Below are 19,482 nucleotides of genomic sequence, written 5' to 3' on the forward strand. Positions count from 1 at the left end.
AAAATCCCACCAAATGGAAATAACAAGAAGAAATGAACTGCATTTCCTGATTTGGAAAAAGGGGCAGTCATTTCAGGTACAGCTGCCACAAACCTACAAAATGAAAGATGTGATTTCAAAAAGTAATACAATAAAATATTGTTCACAATCAAGTGAAACATGAAAACATCAAGTAACTGAAAATTACTGTCAACAAGTTACAGACATTTAGGCAATTAGTGATGGAAGTACTAACTAAAGTCTTGAAGATTAGCCATTTTTAGAAGCATTCAATACAAAGCCATGACAGATGCTCTACAACATTAATCCAAGTGTGTTTTAAAGTACTGTTAACCTCGCTTGTGCAAATTAAACCAATCAAAGCTGTTATGAAAGATATACCATACTTCAGAAATTATTCCCCCCCCCAAATTAAACAGAAAAAAGCAATGTAAAAACAGCCATAACTGCTCCATTAAAAGCATTATCTTGAAGACAACACTGAAGAGGGTAACATGCAAATGCAGAGCAACTTAATGCTTAACAGTAACAACCACAAGAATTAACCCCCCCCCCCATTTCTCTACTGTCCAAGTACCTGTAAGCCACAATAAACCCATCAAGGTGTAATCTGAAAGAACTATGTGCATTTTTCTTTATTAAAAAGGAAAAAAAACCACAATCATTTAAGAATCCAAAGCAGTTAAAAATTAATTAATTCTAATATTTATATCACCATTTGAAAGGAACAACAGAGTTCTGTGCACACTGTATTTTCACTAGTCCTCACGTAAGCCATAATAAGGTGATTTCATGAAAAATAGAGAAGTAAGCCCTTTTAAAAACCTGGCCTAAAAAAAGAAGGCCTCAGAGCCATTCTCCAGTCATAGTCACAAAAACTGTTATTCTTTTGCCACTGAATTCAGTGCGACTATGCTAATACACAGCTACCTCAGAGCTATATTGTGATTTCATGTAAAGCAGAAGAAACTGAATTCAATGAAATTCAATAGTGTATGTGGGATTAAAGTAAGAAACCCACACACCCTATTTTGACATGACCAGACCTGTTTTCCAAACCTACTTTAATGTGATGCACCTCATTTCCTTCTTCTAATAAAACATGACCTTTTGTATGGAACTACTTTTTTCAAATTACAAAAACAGCTTTGTCACGGTGAAAAAAAGAAGAAATAACTTAGGTTATTTATAGGAAACAGCAGTAAGTGGAAAATGGGAGAGAGAGAGACGTATTTCAACAGAACAGCATCGACAGAAAAGCAGATGGAGAACCTAAAAACATGGAAGGGAATTGGAGTATATTCTGTTTGTGACCTGTTTCTGAACATTTCATAGTGGGAAGTCCACAACATTCTACAAAGCGTAATGCTAAAGTAGAAACAATTATATTCAGAAGTACTGCAAATACTCAAAATTGCCCCCAAACAGGACTTTATAAATACATTGTTTGTTTGTTTTAAAATACAAGTACCACAGACTTCTATAAATGGTGTTGCATATTATATGGATTTAGTATTTGGTCCCGGTGTTCTTCGCACTTTTCTATCATTTTCTGCATGTCATGGTCAGCTCCAATAACCTTGAAAACAAGAACATGAACATTAGAAATAATGCCATCGTAATATATATTTGCTTTTGAGCAAAATAAGACTACCGCTGAAGCCAGACTGAAATACTCCTAGAAATCTGTTTAAATATTTCTCTGTTCAGAATCTGGCATTCATTGAAAAGCTGTGTGTCTGATCCTACAAACAATCAGAACTGAACAGCCCCCCACATTCCACCTATGTGATAACAACCAGACTTATGCTATTCTCTGTGGATAGCTGTAAACATTTTTCTAAGGTTTTCTTTCTCCAAAGGTTATTAAAAAAGCATCTTTATTTATTTTTACCACTAATTACCACTCTTAATATTTAAAGAGTACAATAATCCATGTGCTTAATTGGTTGTAACTAAAACTATACTCACTAGCACTGGGCAGGAAACTTTACATAAGGTATGTTTAATGAGCCACTCCTCATAGCGCTGATGAATAGCTTCTAAATATTCCTAGAAAAGAGGCATTCAAATAACAAACGTTCCCAGGGATGAAACACATATAGCAATTTTTGTATGTTTGTTAAGAAGTTAACAACTAGATATGAAAACGAGCATCAGATAGTTCCACTAACAAAAACATAAATCTGAGAAAAAAATTGTGAGAAAAATTAACTCCGAGTATATGGTTTTATTCCATAAAGAACCTCAAAGAGACAGAGCTTGCAAGGGCACAGGGCTCTCAGCACCTTGTAAGATCAAAAACCGTGCTTCTGTCCCACTGGTATAACCTGGCCCAAGATTTTACAGAGAAAAATACAACAAAGGGAGGTAAGGACAAAAAGGGTAAGACTGCAAAGAAAACATATTGAAGGCACTTCCTGGGTCAATGTTTTTCCTAATATTGCCAGTTCAATTTCTCCTACCTGATTTAATTTCCTCTAAAAGCATTTCTGCCTCTCATCAACTATTAGATTTTTTTCATGGAGACCACTTAACATTTTTCATTCAAACTGCCTTCTCCCCCTCCTGCCCCTCAGTAGAGCTACAACATAACAATGTCTGTTCACATCTACCTAAGCAAGGATTTATTCTCCAAGGCAAAATTGTACCTGGCCCAAAATCTAGCTTTTTGCATGTATCTTCACATAAACATTCAACTGACAATTACTTCTACTGAACTACACAGCAGTAGATACCCTTATAGTGTACAGCATGTCTCCTATAACTACATTTCTTTCCATTTAGGATTTCTTTAGGAGAAAGCCTGTTTAGTGAAAAGCTATTGTGTAACCTGTGACATACAAAGTGACCATTCTATTGATTTATTTTTAAGCAGGTTCCCAGATACTAACTACTTTCAAGAAGTTGCTTGTTTTGAGACACAAGCAGAGACACTCTTCAAGCATAAACTTCCTGGTAATAGCAGATGATAAGTACCCACATAATTTTCAGCATCTGCATGCACGAGTATCTGTGCTTCAAAAGGGTGCCTTTATGCTATTTAATAATACAAAAAACAATTAGCTTTTTACATCTTGGAGAAGATTAACAGTTGATTAATACTCCACTAAAACATTCAGCTATAGTACACTGATTACTAAAATGTAACGCTTGGGAAAGTCAGCATGCACGATAGATCATTTTTATAAAGTAAACCAAAATCAAATACTGAAGTTTTAATTCACAATGGAAACAGAACAGAACAGAATATCCCAAGTTGGAAGGGGCCCCCAAGGATCATCAAGTCCAACTCCTCCAGACAGCTGCAGTTAATTTTGGAAATACACTCAGGATATGATTTAAGGACTTATATTGGCATTAATGTGTTTTTCAAGCTCATTGTAACCACATATATTGAAGGAACTCCTTACCAGAGGAATGATTTTTTCCTCTTCTCTACATCTTCTCTTTAATCTCTCATAACAAACTTCAGGAGAAGTCTGCAGGTAAACTGTCAATAAAATATATATAAAACTGTCAATAAATGTAATAATGTATATAAAACTGTCAATAAAATATCTATATAACATATAATAATATATGATATATAATAATATATATATAACATATATACATAGGTAAATAATAGTTACGTTCAAGGATCAGCTTTAAAAGCAAAGAAGAATATTCACAAATTAAAGAAGGAAAGGATCCTGATTTGGGTACCACCACTGAACCTCCACTTTGGCACTACTGTTAATCAACCCCTGAAACATCCATGAATTCGTACTGTCTTATGATACACATCATAGCCACTACCATAATGAATAATGTGATTATGAAGAAAAAAATTTTTTTTCTCCTCACAGTAAAGAAACCCAACCACAAATGTGCCCCTCCAGATCCCATCAAAATTTTACCTATCAAATCAACTGTAACATCAGTGTTGTTCTGGATCCAGTCAAACCATTCACTTAGGACAACGTAATCCACCTCTGGCATTTTCCCACTGAAAAAACATGAAAGTCATCATTCATTGAACAATACACAAAGATCAATTTTAAACTCATATGGACTGGTGGTTTTTTAACCTGACTAGAACTACTCCCAATTTATTCCAGCATATGTGAAATGAAAACAAAACCAACATTAAAGGCCTTATAAAGCACTGTCTATACAAATAGTCCAAATTTTTCTCTTTCTAAAAACACTGACTAGCATAAAGTTTCTATTATTAACAGTTAAAAGCATTAATAATGTTTCCTACCACAGTTAAGAAATAGTTACTTAGTGACTAAGAAGAAAAAACATTATCATGTTGAGGTATAAAGTGACATTTATACAATAATAAATATAATTGACACTCATTTGTTATTACTTATATTTCTTACATCAGGATAATATCAAATATATCTGAACTGCATGACACCAGAAAGTCCTGATTTACTCAGAAGCAATGACATTTCACTACAGAAACCAAAGTAAAGAGCAATGAAAAAATAATGACACCATATAAATAAAATTAACTCCTACTGTAAGAAATATTTGTGTCCTGAAATATTCAGCATGCTTAATTTGAACTTTGTATTCAGAACACACAGACAATATTGGAGACAACTACCCCAAAAAGTTATCTCAGTAAGAATATAAAATCTCAAACTCATGTAAAAGGTAGTCTACAGATGATATATTAAGGATCACACTACACTTTTACTGGTATCAGAGCTTTCTCATATTACCATATTCCTAAATAGTCAAATATTACTAGTTTCAGATTATTTTGTATTCAAAATTGATTACAGTAACACATACTCCACTCTCTTCCCTACATGCCTCTGTAACAGAAATAAAGTAAAGTAGAAGAAGGTATTGAGAGACTCCTGTCTTTTCGAGCTGAATGATTAAAAACAATTGCAACATTTTAAATACTGCTGAATAAAAATCTTCTACAGATTTCTCAACCATTCTCCTGGCAACATGTTGATCACTTGCAAAACCGAATAAAGATAATCCAGAAAGATATTTCCACTTACGTATGCAAGAAAGCAAAACCAGTATTCCTACCACCTCCCTTTTTTTATCTGCCATCCAGCTGAATATCTTCCAATTCACTGCTATTCCTCTAATGTATCAGTAAGTGTACATTTCTGATATAAGTAAGCCAAACACTGATTCTGCTGCTTTACTCTGGAAGACAGGAAGCTCAAAAGGAATTAGAAATAAGAAGGAAAAAAAAAAAAAAGAACACCATTCTTAACCTAAAGGATATATCCACATCAGTTCTGCATTGACCTCCCCTGCGAACAACATGCCTTTGCCTTCCCTGTGTCAGCAGAGTCCCCTGAATAATCACATGAAGATTCTGTATCGGGCTCAAGGGCCCTAAAGATACAGGTTTTGCTGCATCTTTGAAAAGTTTGCTGACATTTGACTCCTACCAAATAAAGTGTTTACTGCAAAATTATAAATACCTATGAATTCAAATGGGACAAAGTGCGAGTGCTTGCCCTGCAACATATCATGTATACTCACGTGCACACATTTAAAAATCTTCTACAGTTTTACACCTAACATGAGCATGTCTTTCAGTGCTAAACTCAGATATGCAATCACAACAAGAACTTGGACACTCATGCAATCTGTGCATGCCGGAGAAGCTCTCAGCAATGGCTCAAAATTTAAGCCTTCCATCATCGTCGTAAATCTTATGCTATTTCTCTCTCTCTGGGAAAAAGCCTGCAAAGCCAAAACACAAATACTGAGTGACACTGGATCAAAGAGCTCCTACTCCTGATATTCCACAGCTTGTCATCCTTTGCTTAAACTAAACATTCACCTAAAGGAGAAGGACTTGTATAGACTAGGAATAAAAAGGAATTCTGCATTTTTAAGACCAGAACCCTAAGCAATACATTCTCTTACAGAAAAGAAAGCAGAAAAAAAAATCTGATCTTTGTAGCATGTTTACACCATACAGTCTGAGACTTTATTTTGAATTTAATGGGAAAATGCCTTCCACACACCTGAAAATATCTGTTGAGCAGCATGAGCCTGAAGGCTTTTCTGGATAAAATTTTCAGTAAAATTTAAAGATGTGAGGTCAGTTTTGTTTTGCAGACCTTTAATCTGACAGGAATAATTCCATTTCTACAATGGGCAATCTCTTGTGTTCTCTGCAAGCTTCTTTTGCATGTTTACTAACTTATGTAATAATTAACAACACTACCCTACAGACAGCAGTTTCCTTCTCGGAACACTAATCGGGAGAGAAAAAGCATCTGGAAGGATACAAAGACATTTTCCTTTGCAAAATCTATTGAGTTACAAAATAATTTTTTAAATTCTCATGCAGCAATCGAACAAGAAACATAGCACGGGATGTAATCTTTTTAAGTTACAAGGCCTTTTCCCTGCCACAGGGTACTATTACCCTTCTACATAAATTTACCAAGCCTAAAGTTTGTATTTTCCCTTTGTTCTTCTGATGGAGATTACACTATCTTCTTATTTTTCAGCATCTAATGTATCCACAGCTTTTATCTATCTAATTATTCTTTTGTTGTTATATTCTTCAAATATCACCCTTTCCCATTTTTATTGTTTGCAGCTGGTGTGCCAATAGATGACAAGTGATTATCCCAACTGTTCTGTACGAATATGGCACTGGTTTTGTCTCTTTAAACAGGCTTTCAGTTCTTTTGATCATTCCAGTATCCCAGCTTCACACCTGTTTTCAGTGTTAGTTCACAGATCATGAGTGAGCAGTAAGAAGTGTAAAAAGTAATGTTTCCTCCTAAAAGCTCTGTACAAAAGCACTAATATTTCCTTCTCTCCTGGAAACTTTTTGCCAGATACTTCCAAGAATTAAATACACTTTTCTCTGAACAACACAATGCTAGCATTACTTTGTAATCAATCAACTTATATATATATATATATATATATATATATATACACACACATATATATACACACACACACACACACATATATATATAAAATAACTTTATAGAAGTTATATTTATTATATATATGATAAAAGGTATATTTATATTTTATGTATCTGCTTTTCAACTTAGTACCTTCCATCTTACAGTTGAAATTTTTGTCAGCTCAACTAAATGATTTAGCATACTCTCCCTTTGAACCAAAGCAGCAATCCAAAGACTGATCCAACATGAGAACCTCCTTCCACCCTGACACTTCCCCTCTCACTGTCTCTCTTAAATGGGATTTCCTGCCACATTACAAGTATCAGCTCCTGCACTTCCATGAAAAATTGTTCAGGAAAGTCTGCAAAAACCTCCCTGACAAATACTTAACTTCAGACTGATTGTCACAATTCACAATTACTAGATTAGACTAACATGATGCATCTTTGGTCACTGACTTTACATTTTTATCTACTGCTTTAATTGTTCTCTTTCCTAATTTGTTCAGAAACTGCACTCAATACCAAGCACAAACCTGTAGTTACTAAGAAGACCTTCACTAGCCCCTAATACGGGCTCTACAATTGCTTTATATCACAGGGATACCACCTCTAAGTTAAAAAACTTTCTACTGAGCGAGAGATTTTACATACTTCCAGAACTCTGAAACAGACTTCATTTCTGCTTCAGTTATGGTTACTACTATATCCATACACCCGTTAGCATCTTCTCTTATAAGCAGTTTTACTTATTGTACACAGAAGTATTAGTTTTTCAGACAAGTCTGGATGATCTTTACAGAACTATGGCTAGTAAGGCTATGGCTGGACAGGTTCATGGAAAAATAAATTCTCCATAGGTCACCAAATACACTCTTTCCAAGTATTTGCGGCCACCACTGGAGACAGGGTATGAGGGGGAATGAATTTACTTTTTTTTTTTTCTTAAATGTGAATCGATGCCTATTTTCACATAGTACCAGTTTTTCCTTGATTTATTTCTAATCCTTTTACATGCACTCATATTGTATTTTGGTTTGCTATTGGTACCATCAACTGGCTTCTAGTTCACTGTAACAAAACACAAGTACCTTCTGTCCAACATTAAAAAGTGCTGAAGCAACAAAACGTCTTAGATACCATTAAAAATTTTATTACAAAATTAACACAAAGCTGACATATGCAGACTTTGCCTCATAGCAGCCAAGTTTCTCTTGGGACAAAAGCAGTTTGTCTACCATGAAAAAAATGTTGCTAATTAAAAAAAAGAATGGCATTCCAGTCACATTTCCACTGTATACAGACTGGGATAAATAATGTCTCTTCCTGTTTCTGTTTGCCTCGCATCTTACTGTCTCCCAGTAAAGTTTCAAACTAGTTCAGTAAATGACTAGAAGCTTACGTAGCGTGGGTGCCATCTTGTGGCGTGCCACCATTCTCCCTGCACACAGGGGTGAGAAACTGATTTTTTCCCATAAGACTACTGAAAAAAATATTAAAACAACATTACGTATTTTCAGTACACAATCAGCATTATAAAAAATACCTGTGCTGATTGCTGCACTATTTAGTTAGTACAGAGTGGATGAGTTATACACAGGCCACGTAATAAATGTTTTTTCTGTCCTGGACCACAGTATTATGCCCCAGAACAACAACAAAAAAAAAGGGGTTAGACCCAGCTGCTCTATGACTGCCCTAAGCACATTTTGGGGGGCTTGGAGGAAGACCCCAATTCAGAAAATGACATTTACAGACAAACAGTTCTCATTCTTTCTTTACTCACTCACCGACCAAAGGGTTTTGAGTCTGTATTGATCCTGTGAACCCTGATTCTGAGCCATACCATGTGAGGGCTAGAATGCTTATTGCTTGAGTTCCTACTTGCAGGATGTGACAGTCCTGGATGCTAGGTCTGATAATACTGTCTAGTTCTCTCCCTCCTATAGTATTATTCTTTATAGCCCCATGTTTTTTGAGCTATTCAGTATTTGTTTGCTTTCATTTAAGCAAGACTTGTATATTCAGCTGGAGAGCAGATAACTTCAATTAACGGTTTTGTAAATGCTAGGATGTTCTAAAGACAAGAGCACTTGTGAAGAATGCTGACACCTGTCCCACATCCTCTAGATTTTACTCTACCAGTGGACAGCAGGCCCTGTACAAAGCACACAGCCACTCCAACAAAGAGTGGTACAAAAGCACAGACTACTTAGATGCAAATAACCAAAGAAATCATTGGACGCTTTTATTTACTTAAACACAGAAAATAAAAGTAGAAAATAATATACTGTACCTTCGATATAAATTTTCTACAAAAATGTATTTTGCACTGTGAATTGACCTCTCCATCATTCTTACCGGGGAAACCTACAAAATAAAACTTGACAGTCACCAACTAGTTTACATTTTATCAGCTATTTGTATCTTTTCAAGTTCTTATTGCACATAATGTCCTGTACATGCTGAAATACAAAACATTTTCAGCTCTTCCAGATCCTATAATAAGAAAAATCACTGGGGAAGGGGAACACAAAAAACAAGTGTAAAAAATATTTGTGGTCACTACATTGTTAAAACACCTGTGTAATTAAATTTTATTCATATGCAAGTTTCAAGGTAGCTACAGAAGTATTCAACACAGCAGCTGAAGTACAAAACAAGCAGCAATCCACTTAGGACTTACAGAGCAACAAACGCTATTGCTACCTGAATTGCTGCCATCTTGAAGTTTGTTACTGTCTCAATAGCACAGACCTTACATCAGAAAAACTGTAGCAAGAAAGCAAGTGTTCTTCTACCCCTCCAGATGCCAAAAAAATCACTGACAACGGTTGCCTTAGCCACTTCTTGCATGTGTTCAAACAGTACTCCATTTTGGAGAAGACAGATTCTCTGACACATTCTGATTCCTGCAGAGCAATGCAATCCTGGAAGTGCTCTTTCCAATCAGGTATTCTGCATGTTAATCACCATGGAATCATCAGTGGTTTCAACGAGGTTCAAGTGGCAGCAAAGTACAGACTAAAATGCTGGGAATCCTTAGGAATTTTTTTATGATCTTTTTCTACAACAGAATGAGATTTTTATCATTCTGGAAAAACAGAAAAGCACTGGTATGAAATACTTAGAGAAAAAGAAGATAGAAAAAAAGGGCATAAACCATCTGAAGTGAAGCAACAGATAAAATTTGCGTGGAAGTATTTTGGATAAACATGAGAAACAGCAGCTAAATTTGTGCTAGACAGCAATGGAACATCTTTATTATTAATTAAAACATGCCAAAGGTTTGAAATAGCTGTGTTTATATAGAGATCAATACAGACAAGTCATCAGCGTGTGATGAAGCTGCTGTTGCAAGTCTAGCTCATAAAGGGTGATACAAAAGAAGCAGTATTACTTTTGGGAAGCAAAGGATCTGAGCAGATAGGAAGCAGGTGCTTCACCCTTCTGGAGCATGTGTAGAGCATAATAACATTATCTTTGCATCAAAAATGCATACGCGCTGCTGGAACAAAGAAAGAATACACAGAGAATCCTAATTTTCAGATACAAGATTAAAAGAAATATTTATTACTCATAACCACATCTTACCAACTCTTTCATAAGTTAAGTTCTTTAAGTTAAAAGAAAAACATACTTACCATTGGTCTAACATGCTGCTCCAACATTGTAAGCTGTATGTAAGACTGTAATGTTATCCCCCATCTGGATGCATCTTGGTACATTAAGCCCTGGGGTTAGAGACAGAAGCAAGACAGAAGTGTTTTTTTTTGTTTTGTTTTGTGTTTTTTGTTTGTTATTGTTGCTAAGGTTGAACAACAAAAAATCCAAGTTGTGTATTTCAAAACTATGCACTACAGCAATACATTTACTAAATAAAAACGCATCTGCTACTGTATTTTTGTGCAGTGACAGACTCTCGCAATACCCAGTCCATCCAGAAACACATATATGGTTCCAATAAGCACGTCTCAGGCCTCAGAAAATGTCTTTTAATACAGACCCTTACAACTTTTTTTTCCCTCAAGGGACCCTCAAAGCATTTCTCAGATTGCTTTCTGAGATTTCTCAAATTCTCCTTCTCACTGCTTCAATTCTCCCCGACATTTACAAGCATCAGTCCCTCCTGCAATGCAGTTAAAAGATCTGACTTGAAATAAAGCATCATTCAGTGTATTCACTGAAGTAGCATGGCTTCAGTCCGTAAATCTGACCTCCTTTTCTCCCTGTTCATGATCAGAATGAAAAACTAATTTGAAGTACACAGATTGCTGGGATGAGATGTGACACAACCAAGCATGCCTCACCCTTTTACTAGTAACAATAAAGCACAGCATCAGCGGATCCTGAGAGGGGAATCAACTTCTCCACAGGACCTACGCTAGCAGTAACGGTAACAAATACATGTTTAAGCACATGTGGCTTAGGGTGTATCCACAATGCTGTGTTGACAGCAAATTCCAGATGAGCTTGAGCACTGATCTCGGTCAGGAATGAGATTTTTGCAACGGAGGTGATCATACAAGCAAGGAAGGCTGACATCACAAACCACTTCAACCATTCCAGCAAAAGTGTATCTGTGGATATAGTCAGAGCCCTTAGATCCCTGTCTCAGGGCACAGACGTGACCAAGTGACTTACCCACAGGGAATGGTTACAAGTGGTAACCACCCTAAAGAGAGCAGAAACTCTCGACTCCCAGGACTAAATTTTCTATCTTTACCAGTCTAACAATATTAACTGATGAAATACACCTCTCATTTTCAGATGCAGATTAATAGCAAAGACATTCTTCCCTTCTTTGAAATACATGTAAGTCGGTTTAAATACAACTGTCACAGTAGCGGCTTTCTGTGAAATTCTTCAGCTTGTACCCAGTAAAAAAAAGTGTATAATCCAATATTATGTCTGGACCTCTACCTACAACCCCTTTTTATATAGCCAAGTCACACTTCCTTGGCAGAGTAACAGTGTTTTGAAAGCAGGCACTCTGTGAGTACACTGCCCCTCATCACTCAGCTACACAAAGATAAAAATTTACGATCCCTGCTGAAACAACACTTAATATTCAACATGTCTACTATATGCATGTCTTAATCACAGTAAAAGTGATTTTTGCATCATAGAGCTTTATTTTTTGCTGTATGAAATTACAACCACACCCTTCATAACAGTTTTACTGACTGGTAAGAAGTCCTCATTTCTGTTTTCTAAAAAAGAATAGTTATTGTAATTGTGCAATCTGTTTCTATCACTTACCAGGATATTATGACCATGAACATTCCTCCATTTATTCACTGGTTCTGTCAAGACCTTATTAAAAAAAACAAAAATGCGTTAAACATACTTTAGATTTGAAATACTTACTTGACCCTTCAAGTCTACAACTACTTTTAATGAATACTCGCTTGGTAAGTCAGAGTATTCAGGACATGTACTGAAAAGTTCATCCCTCTTTAATAAAGAGCACTGAATCCTGAAACACAAAATATAACAATGAACACTGTTTAAAAAAAAAAAAAAGACAAATATAATTTCTTATCGTGATCTTTTTATTATTTTTAAATTTTCAAAATTTAACACTGGATTGATTACAGGCCCAGATATAATTTCACTTTTCAAGTCACTTATCAATACACCGGATTGATTACAGGCCCAGATATAATTTCACTTTTCAAGTCATTTATCAATATGATGTAGGGGAAAGAATGGCTAGCTGAGTACCAACCACATTTCAACAACCTGTTCATTCCTTCATAAATTGATTTCCCAGAGAATAACGTTTCTTACCAAAGGAAGAGAAGATGAGAACGCCATTGTATTAGTTTCAGGTTTATTATTGTGACCTAAAAGTCAAAATGCATTCAAAACTTCTATAATGTTTAAAAATAATTAGGAAAAGCTTCTAACTAGAGCAGGTAAAATCACATGAGACTCATATGGTTCACAGAAGGTCTAAAACTGCTGGAGTAATGTAGAACCAGAAAATCTGATAACCTGGGAAATTAACTGGGTTATTATAAAATGTTGCACTACAGGCAAATTAATGTTTGCTATCTTTTTGATTAATAGTTATTTATTCCATAGGATCATTACCAAATAACATCTGGAAACCAAGCATTGCTATGTGGAATCCTTTTACCAAATGTATTCCCAGGTCCTCTGGAAAAAGTATGAACATCTGACATACACAAAAGCAACTGTTTAATGAGGTTTGATCTCAAATTTTGTTTAAAAGACAGTAAGCCCAGCCTTCCCTTAATCCTGTTCTAAGCAATATGAAATCAAATTCAATATTGGTCTAAGCAATTCCCAGGAACAATTATAACAGATGTATTATTTTATCTATTTACTGGAATCTGTTACATGACATCGATATTTGTACATCGTTACTTATACGTCTTTGCTTTTTACAAAACAAATGTAAGATTTTTTTTAAATTACATGAAATAGCATATAAGCAAACATGCCCAAACATGCCCAACCCATGTGGGCTGCTGTCAATTTACAGAGGTACAAACTCTAATCTACATGTTTTATTGATATTTTAGCATCAAGTGCTATATTACACGTGATCTAAAAGTCTCTTCCACAACTTGACTATAAATACCTAAATACTTGCAGTAGTAAGTACACTGGCTCACAACATGCTGCTCCTTTCTCAGTAGCCTAAGAAGGAACAACAGTTCTAAGTTAACTGTCAATTTTGTCAAGACATGCAAACGCTTCGTGATGTAAATAAAGAAATGCAAATCCAGTACCTCAATATTAGTAGTCTGTGCAAAATAATCCAGACATGTTGTTTTTCCACTTGCAATGTTCCCCTCGATACATATCTGATGAAAAATAGCACCACCTTTAAAAATTTTGTTATTGCAAAGAAGTAAATGCCATATGTAAAAACTTACTTTTTCCACACAAAGTATGCTATTGCCTTATAAAATCAATAGATTATTTTATAGAACTACATTAGGGATCAGTTTGGATTTTGTGGCTCCCCAGAGACCACCACTTTTTCCTCTCCCCAAAGTACATATGCCAGCAGTTCCTTTACAATGCAGGGGGCAGCTTACTCTTTGACCCCCGCCCCACGTAGCCAGCTGCCTGCCTGTGTTCCCACTTTCCCCTGCCCTGCGCATGCAGCCACTTCCCATCTCCTCCCCACGGCCCTAAGAGCTTCAGGGGGTCACCTGCTGCTGCTCTTTCCACATTCCCACTGCACCACCTGCCACACCTCAACCTCAAAGGCTTAAACTTCACTTTCAACTTAAAATAAATGCCAAGTGAAGTAATAATTTCAGTATCCATTAAATAGATTTCTTAAAAATTGATTAGTACTTTTAGAAACCTACACAATTAAAATTTGGGCACTAAAATTTACAAAACTAAAAAAAGAAAAAAGCTCACAGATTTGTACAGAGCAACTGCTATGCCAAGCACCGAACACCCAACTTCAAACTGCAACTCGTCCCTTCAGCAATTCCCTGCACTTACACAAATCCTTCACAACTGTACTGCAACTAACAGATAGAGATAAATGTAAACCTGCATTTTAGGTTTACTGTTTCTGTTATCTTCACAGATGTAAACCTGCATTAGGTCTTCACATTTATCTATAAAGATAACAGACAGAGTAATGGATCCACCATCTGGAGACTGGCCAACGAACAGACACATTTAATAGTTGTCAATACATGTACACTTACAGAAAATGTTAAACATTTTACATTCTTTTTCCAAAAAAAAAATGCAGATACTTACAACAGTCTTCTTATCATCTCCTTTTATGAGATGTTTATCTAAAATAGGGAAAAAAAAAGACGAGTTACAACCAAGATCTTCATAATTTATATTTATACTCAGCCTCTTACTGTGAGCTCTTCCACTAAGTTTTTGGGTTCTCTGCTGGCTCAGGTGAACACTTGCAAAACTACAAATCTTTAAGGCTTTGGGTAATCATGTAACCATGTAACAGACAGGCTGTAGAGTACACTGACACAGTTTTATCTTAAGTTCTCCATTGACTTTAACACTGGAGTCAAACAGTGAGCGCCTGCACCCCTTCAGCACACTTCTGCCTACACTGGGCTCCTCAGATAGTTCATATTTGCTGTGGGGTCACAGTGCGAGGCACCAGATCTTCACGGGCTTGATAAGATTGAAGATTTTAGGATGCTTCCAACACGATAAAAATCTCTGAAAGCAGCACCGACATTACTAGCCCTTAACCAATGCACACAAACAAACAACAACAACAGAAAACAGCCAGCACCAGGGAACGCCGAGGCGCTGGGTGAAGGCCAGGCAGGGGCCACAAAGGCACATAAAATGGAAGGAACGGGCCCTCTGGGCACACAGACGGGCTGAGAAGCTCGCTGCTGCCCGTTAAGGGACCTGGCAGCTGCTTTTACCAACATAACCAGTGACACGGAATTAAAAACTAAAAAATAAATAAAACTGAGAAACGCTTCCCGCTTCCCACTTCCCCCTCTCGCCCCCCCCCCGATTTACAGTCGCCACTGCAGCGGGGGCCGGGCCGGCCGCGCAGCGCCAGGCCTCCCGCCGAGGAGCTCGTCGCAGTCGCTGTCGCCGCCCTGCCGGCACAGGCTGCGCCCGCCGGGCCGCTCCTGAGGCCGCGCCGCCCCTGGGCCCCGCGCAGCGCCCAGGCCGCACTCAGCCGCCACATCGCCCATCCCCGCCGCCGCGCCGCGACCCCCGCCGCCACCGCTTCCGGCCGGCCAGCGGGGCGGAGCGGGGCGGTTCGGGGCCGTTCGGGGCGGAGCGGGGCCGTTGGAGTCCCCGCCCGCCGGATCGAGGCACGGCAACGCCCGGCGCGGCCCCTGCGCCATGGCGGCGGTGGATGCCGGCTTCGCCCGCTCCCCGCGGGGCGCCCTGAAGCTCGGCCGTATGGTAGGGGCAGGGCCGGCGGGCGGGCGAGCTCCGTCCCCTCAGGCGGCCCCGGTACCTGAGGAGCCCTGCGGGGAGAGCTCGCTGCGGGGCTGCTCAGGGGTCGGCCTCTCCTCTCATCCCTTCTCTTCTCGCAGCTGGTGGCCTTCGTAGCGTTCGTGTGCTTCGTTGCCTCGAGAGCCCATGAAGCATACACAGCGCTTGCGATCATGGAAGTCATCATCACGTTGTTGTTCTTTCTACTGTATTTGCTAAAACTAGACAAAAGGATGACCTGGCTATTCTGGCCTTTGGCTGTGAGTATCGGCTCGCGTTCGAGATGAAGCCTATTTTATGCGTGTTGTAATCTTGAATGGAAGACTGCTCGGAGAGTTCACATGCAGGGTTAATTCAGTCCTTGTTTCTATGAAGTTAAAGCGAGAATAGTATTTCATTGTTGAGTCAGTTTTGCCCAACAGCAACTGTTGTGTTCTTTTGCACAGACTTCTAAAGAGCTGGTTTATGTCAGTTAATGTAGGGGTTTGTTGTTTTTTTTAACAGTTCCTCCTGTAGTGAGTATCATTTGCTTAACTTTATAATACTGTACCTTTCATCCTTCACTTGACAAATTAAATACATGCTTTCCTTAAATGTTAACGAGTTCTCCTCTTACATCTTTTTTTATTATTATTTTTTAATTTGCTTACTGTTTTAGTCTGTCAACTAGACTTGCAACAGAATTTGCATAAATTCGACTGCCAAAAAAACAAGAAGTGAAGATAGGTAAAATGAGGATGTTTTGTCATGAGTGCTCTTTTAACATCACGCCACTGGGTGTCACTATTGATCTTACACGGGTTTAATACTATTGTCACAGTAAATGGCAACTTTTTACTACTTGTACCATACTGGGAGCTATTCACGTTCTTCTTCAGGTGTGTATTTCACAATATTTTGCTTCCACTGCCTTTTTCAGGATATTTTCAACTCAGTGATAGCAGCTGTGTTCCTCCTAATTGTGTGCCTGTTTGCAGTAATAATCAAGACCAACAAAGTGACACTGGCTGGAGGAGTAAGTAGGAAAATATTAATGAATTTTGATTCTTAAAATCAACATGATTTGGTATCCTTACATTTTGATAAGGCCATGAAAATAACTCTCTTATGGAAAACCAGTCACAAACAGACGTGAATTCACATTAGCTTATCTCACTTAATCCCCAAATCAAGTAATTTAAAGACTGTACTGGATTTAGGAACTACTGTGTAGAAGTAGTACTAATGCTGAAAACAGTTAACTAATTAGAGTAACGTGCATTTACTTCAACAGTTAGAAATTCTAGGTGGGAGAATCTATAGTTGTTCTTGGACTATCCAGTGTGGTTACAGGATTTAAGAAGAAATGCCTGCTATCTTACTAAAAAGGGTTGAAACTTTTTATCAGATACGCTGGTACTTCCCTTGTGAAGTGTATATTATTTTTTCTGACAACCTGAGAAATTATGGCACTTGAAAAGGTCTTTTCATACTATGAAGACTTTTTCGTACTTATGATCAAACCAGTGTACTATCTTAAGAAACTGGTATTATTAATTTGAAGGAAAGCTAAAAAAAAAATGAGCAGTAACAAGCAGTAAGGGGGGAAAATCAGTTTTGAATATACTTCAGTCAGTTTCCTGAAATACAAGTCAAGGTAGAATGTGACGAACAACCAAAAATAAAATAATAATGAACAGAACTTGTCACCTGAGTTTTTCAAAATCAGCCTAAGAGTCAGAGGGATGCAAAGCTGTTGCCCACATTGGTGCTGATAACTGACAACCTAAGCAAAAAGATTTCATGATAAATTGACAAACTATGGTAGAATATAATATATATTCTCAGCTACAAGATGAACATGAATTAAAGTTAAGTTGAAAGCAGAAGATGTTCCAATCGGCTAGTTTGAAAAACAAGTTTGGGCAGAACACATGACATCCTCAATACTGGGAGAAAGAAAATTGCCCTTAGGCTTGTATTCCTTGGGCACAAACTATTCCTTGGGCACAAACTGTCTTCAACTATGCTTTCCAGAAAAAGCTTGCCTTAGCATTACTCCTGCTGATCAGACAATTCAATTTTAAAACATGCTTGAATTAAAAGAAAGTGTGGAATCAGACTGAAAGGCAAGGGCTGAGAAGGTTAACTGCGCAGTTGTTCTGCAAACACACTTTTCCAGATGCCTGCCCAAAGTCGTATTTTTAAACATTGATGTACATTTTCTTCGATTTCAAATGTTTCCAGTTCAGCGTTTCTGACAAGAGAAGCACTATCACTTTCCTTCTAGGCTTGTTTCTACAAATGCTGACTTTGCTCTGGGCCAGAAGTTAGACAGTTGTTGAAGACACAGAATTACTTTCTTTTTGGATAAAAGCATTGTCTTGCTTAATGCAGCATCATTAGCGTCACTTTCAAGGAGAACATTTCTAGCTCTTGAGACAAACATCAGACAAAAACAGGGTGTAGACTGCTCTATGAAAGGTTGATGGGATTTAAATACCTAATTTATCAGCTGTCTGAAATCACACAGATTTAGAAGGCCAGAAGCACCTTGGGGAGATGCAATTACTGCTTCTTTGAGGAACAGCAGATGAGTCACTGCAGCAAAAGATAGAGGTTCTAAGAGAAAACTAATGTTATCATTGTTATTTTTGCAGGTGCTTGGTTTTATATTGCTTGTTCTCTGTGTTGTTGATGCAGTTCTTCTTTTCCAGAAGATTAGCATTAGTGGACCAAGAGAAAGGAGTGCTCCTGCAAAATAAGATTACTATTTTAGAAGTTTCTTAATTGATGATTGTTTTACTGTTCTCTTTTAAAGAATGTGTTTTCATGTGTTCACCTTTGAATTTCCTGTGCATTTCTCTACATTTTTGCAAGTATTGTTCATAAGTGTTATTACATCTATATATAGTTTCAGCGTTGCAATTTCACCAGTTTATACGTCACAGAAAATTGTCTTGTTTTTCTAAACTTAACTACATCTTCATCTGGATGAAAATTAATTTCATAATTGTCTTTCTGTAATAAAAAGATTTACAAATGGCCCTGAATGCATTATTTCACGTTATTTGTCAACTGTACTTAAAAGTAGAAGTTATCAGCAAACAGCTTAGGAACAGATTTTTTCACCCTTACTTGTGTTCCCCATTCCACAGATCCACCTCCTAGGTGGTGAGCATCAGGCTGTGTGAATGTTTTATTGCTGAGACCTTTTGATCCCTGAGTTTTCATTTTTATGTTTGTAATAGCGTTGGAAGTAAGTCTTCCGTAGCAATCACAGCAATGCTGCGGTGTTAACATGCAATGAAGATAACAGATAAAATGAAGTTTGTGTCTTTCGTCACACACTATTACAATGTGTGTGAGGGTTGCTGCTACAACTGATTTTACGCTCAGAAAGCCCATCATAAATTTAGGCATCATCTGAGCATTCAAATTAAAGGGCAAGCACCCGTGTGAGGGAGAGTTTCAAGGTAGATGCAACACAATAGCCAAAAGCAAACGAATAAAAGGCCTTGTGCTGCGGAAAGGGAACTTGCAGCTGAACACTTGAGGTACCAAGCTGGGGGAAGAGGCCGCCTGGGTCACCCAGCACAGGAGTAAAAACATCAGGAGTGCAGGGGGAAGATGAAGGCGGGGGG

The 19,482-nt window shown here is 37.6% G+C and overlaps 2 protein-coding genes across 5 annotated transcripts; one reads left to right on the forward strand and one right to left on the reverse strand.

The window, feature by feature from the left end:
- Window positions 1–606: 606 nt before the first annotated feature.
- On the reverse strand, window positions 607–15,660 carry TK2 (thymidine kinase 2). 4 transcript variants are annotated; one of them, XM_035543496.2, is made up of 12 exons: window positions 15,428–15,558; window positions 14,678–14,715; window positions 13,678–13,752; window positions 13,527–13,585; window positions 12,707–12,762; window positions 12,176–12,229; window positions 10,558–10,647; window positions 9,210–9,283; window positions 3,903–3,991; window positions 3,414–3,493; window positions 1,972–2,052; window positions 607–1,579 (listed from the first exon to the last, which is right to left on the reverse strand). In XM_035543496.2, exons 2-12 carry the CDS (start codon window positions 14,692–14,694, stop codon window positions 1,481–1,483), a joined length of 774 nt encoding a protein of 257 aa, XP_035399389.1. In that variant the 5' UTR covers window positions 14,695–14,715; window positions 15,428–15,558; the 3' UTR covers window positions 607–1,480. The 4 variants fall into 4 exon arrangements, with proteins under 4 accessions (XP_035399389.1, XP_035399388.1, XP_050569223.1 ...); XM_035543495.2 differs by lacking the exons at window positions 12,707–12,762; window positions 13,527–13,585 and having other exon boundaries at window positions 15,428–15,656; XM_050713266.1 differs by lacking the exons at window positions 1,972–2,052; window positions 12,707–12,762; window positions 13,527–13,585 and having other exon boundaries at window positions 15,428–15,660.
- A 1-nt stretch (window position 15,661) lies between these two features.
- Window positions 15,662–18,885, forward strand: LOC118246424 (chemokine-like factor). Its single transcript, XM_035543499.2, has 4 exons — window positions 15,662–15,826; window positions 15,961–16,119; window positions 16,779–16,874; window positions 18,499–18,885. The coding sequence occupies exons 1-4, from the start codon at window positions 15,764–15,766 to the stop codon at window positions 18,601–18,603; spliced, it is 423 nt and encodes a 140-aa protein (XP_035399392.1). The 5' UTR covers window positions 15,662–15,763; the 3' UTR covers window positions 18,604–18,885.
- Window positions 18,886–19,482: the final 597 nt, after the last annotated feature.

The sequence above is a fragment of the Cygnus atratus genome, chromosome 12, assembly GCF_013377495.2.
Source record: "Cygnus atratus isolate AKBS03 ecotype Queensland, Australia chromosome 12, CAtr_DNAZoo_HiC_assembly, whole genome shotgun sequence".
Taxonomy (NCBI): domain Eukaryota; kingdom Metazoa; phylum Chordata; class Aves; order Anseriformes; family Anatidae; genus Cygnus; species Cygnus atratus.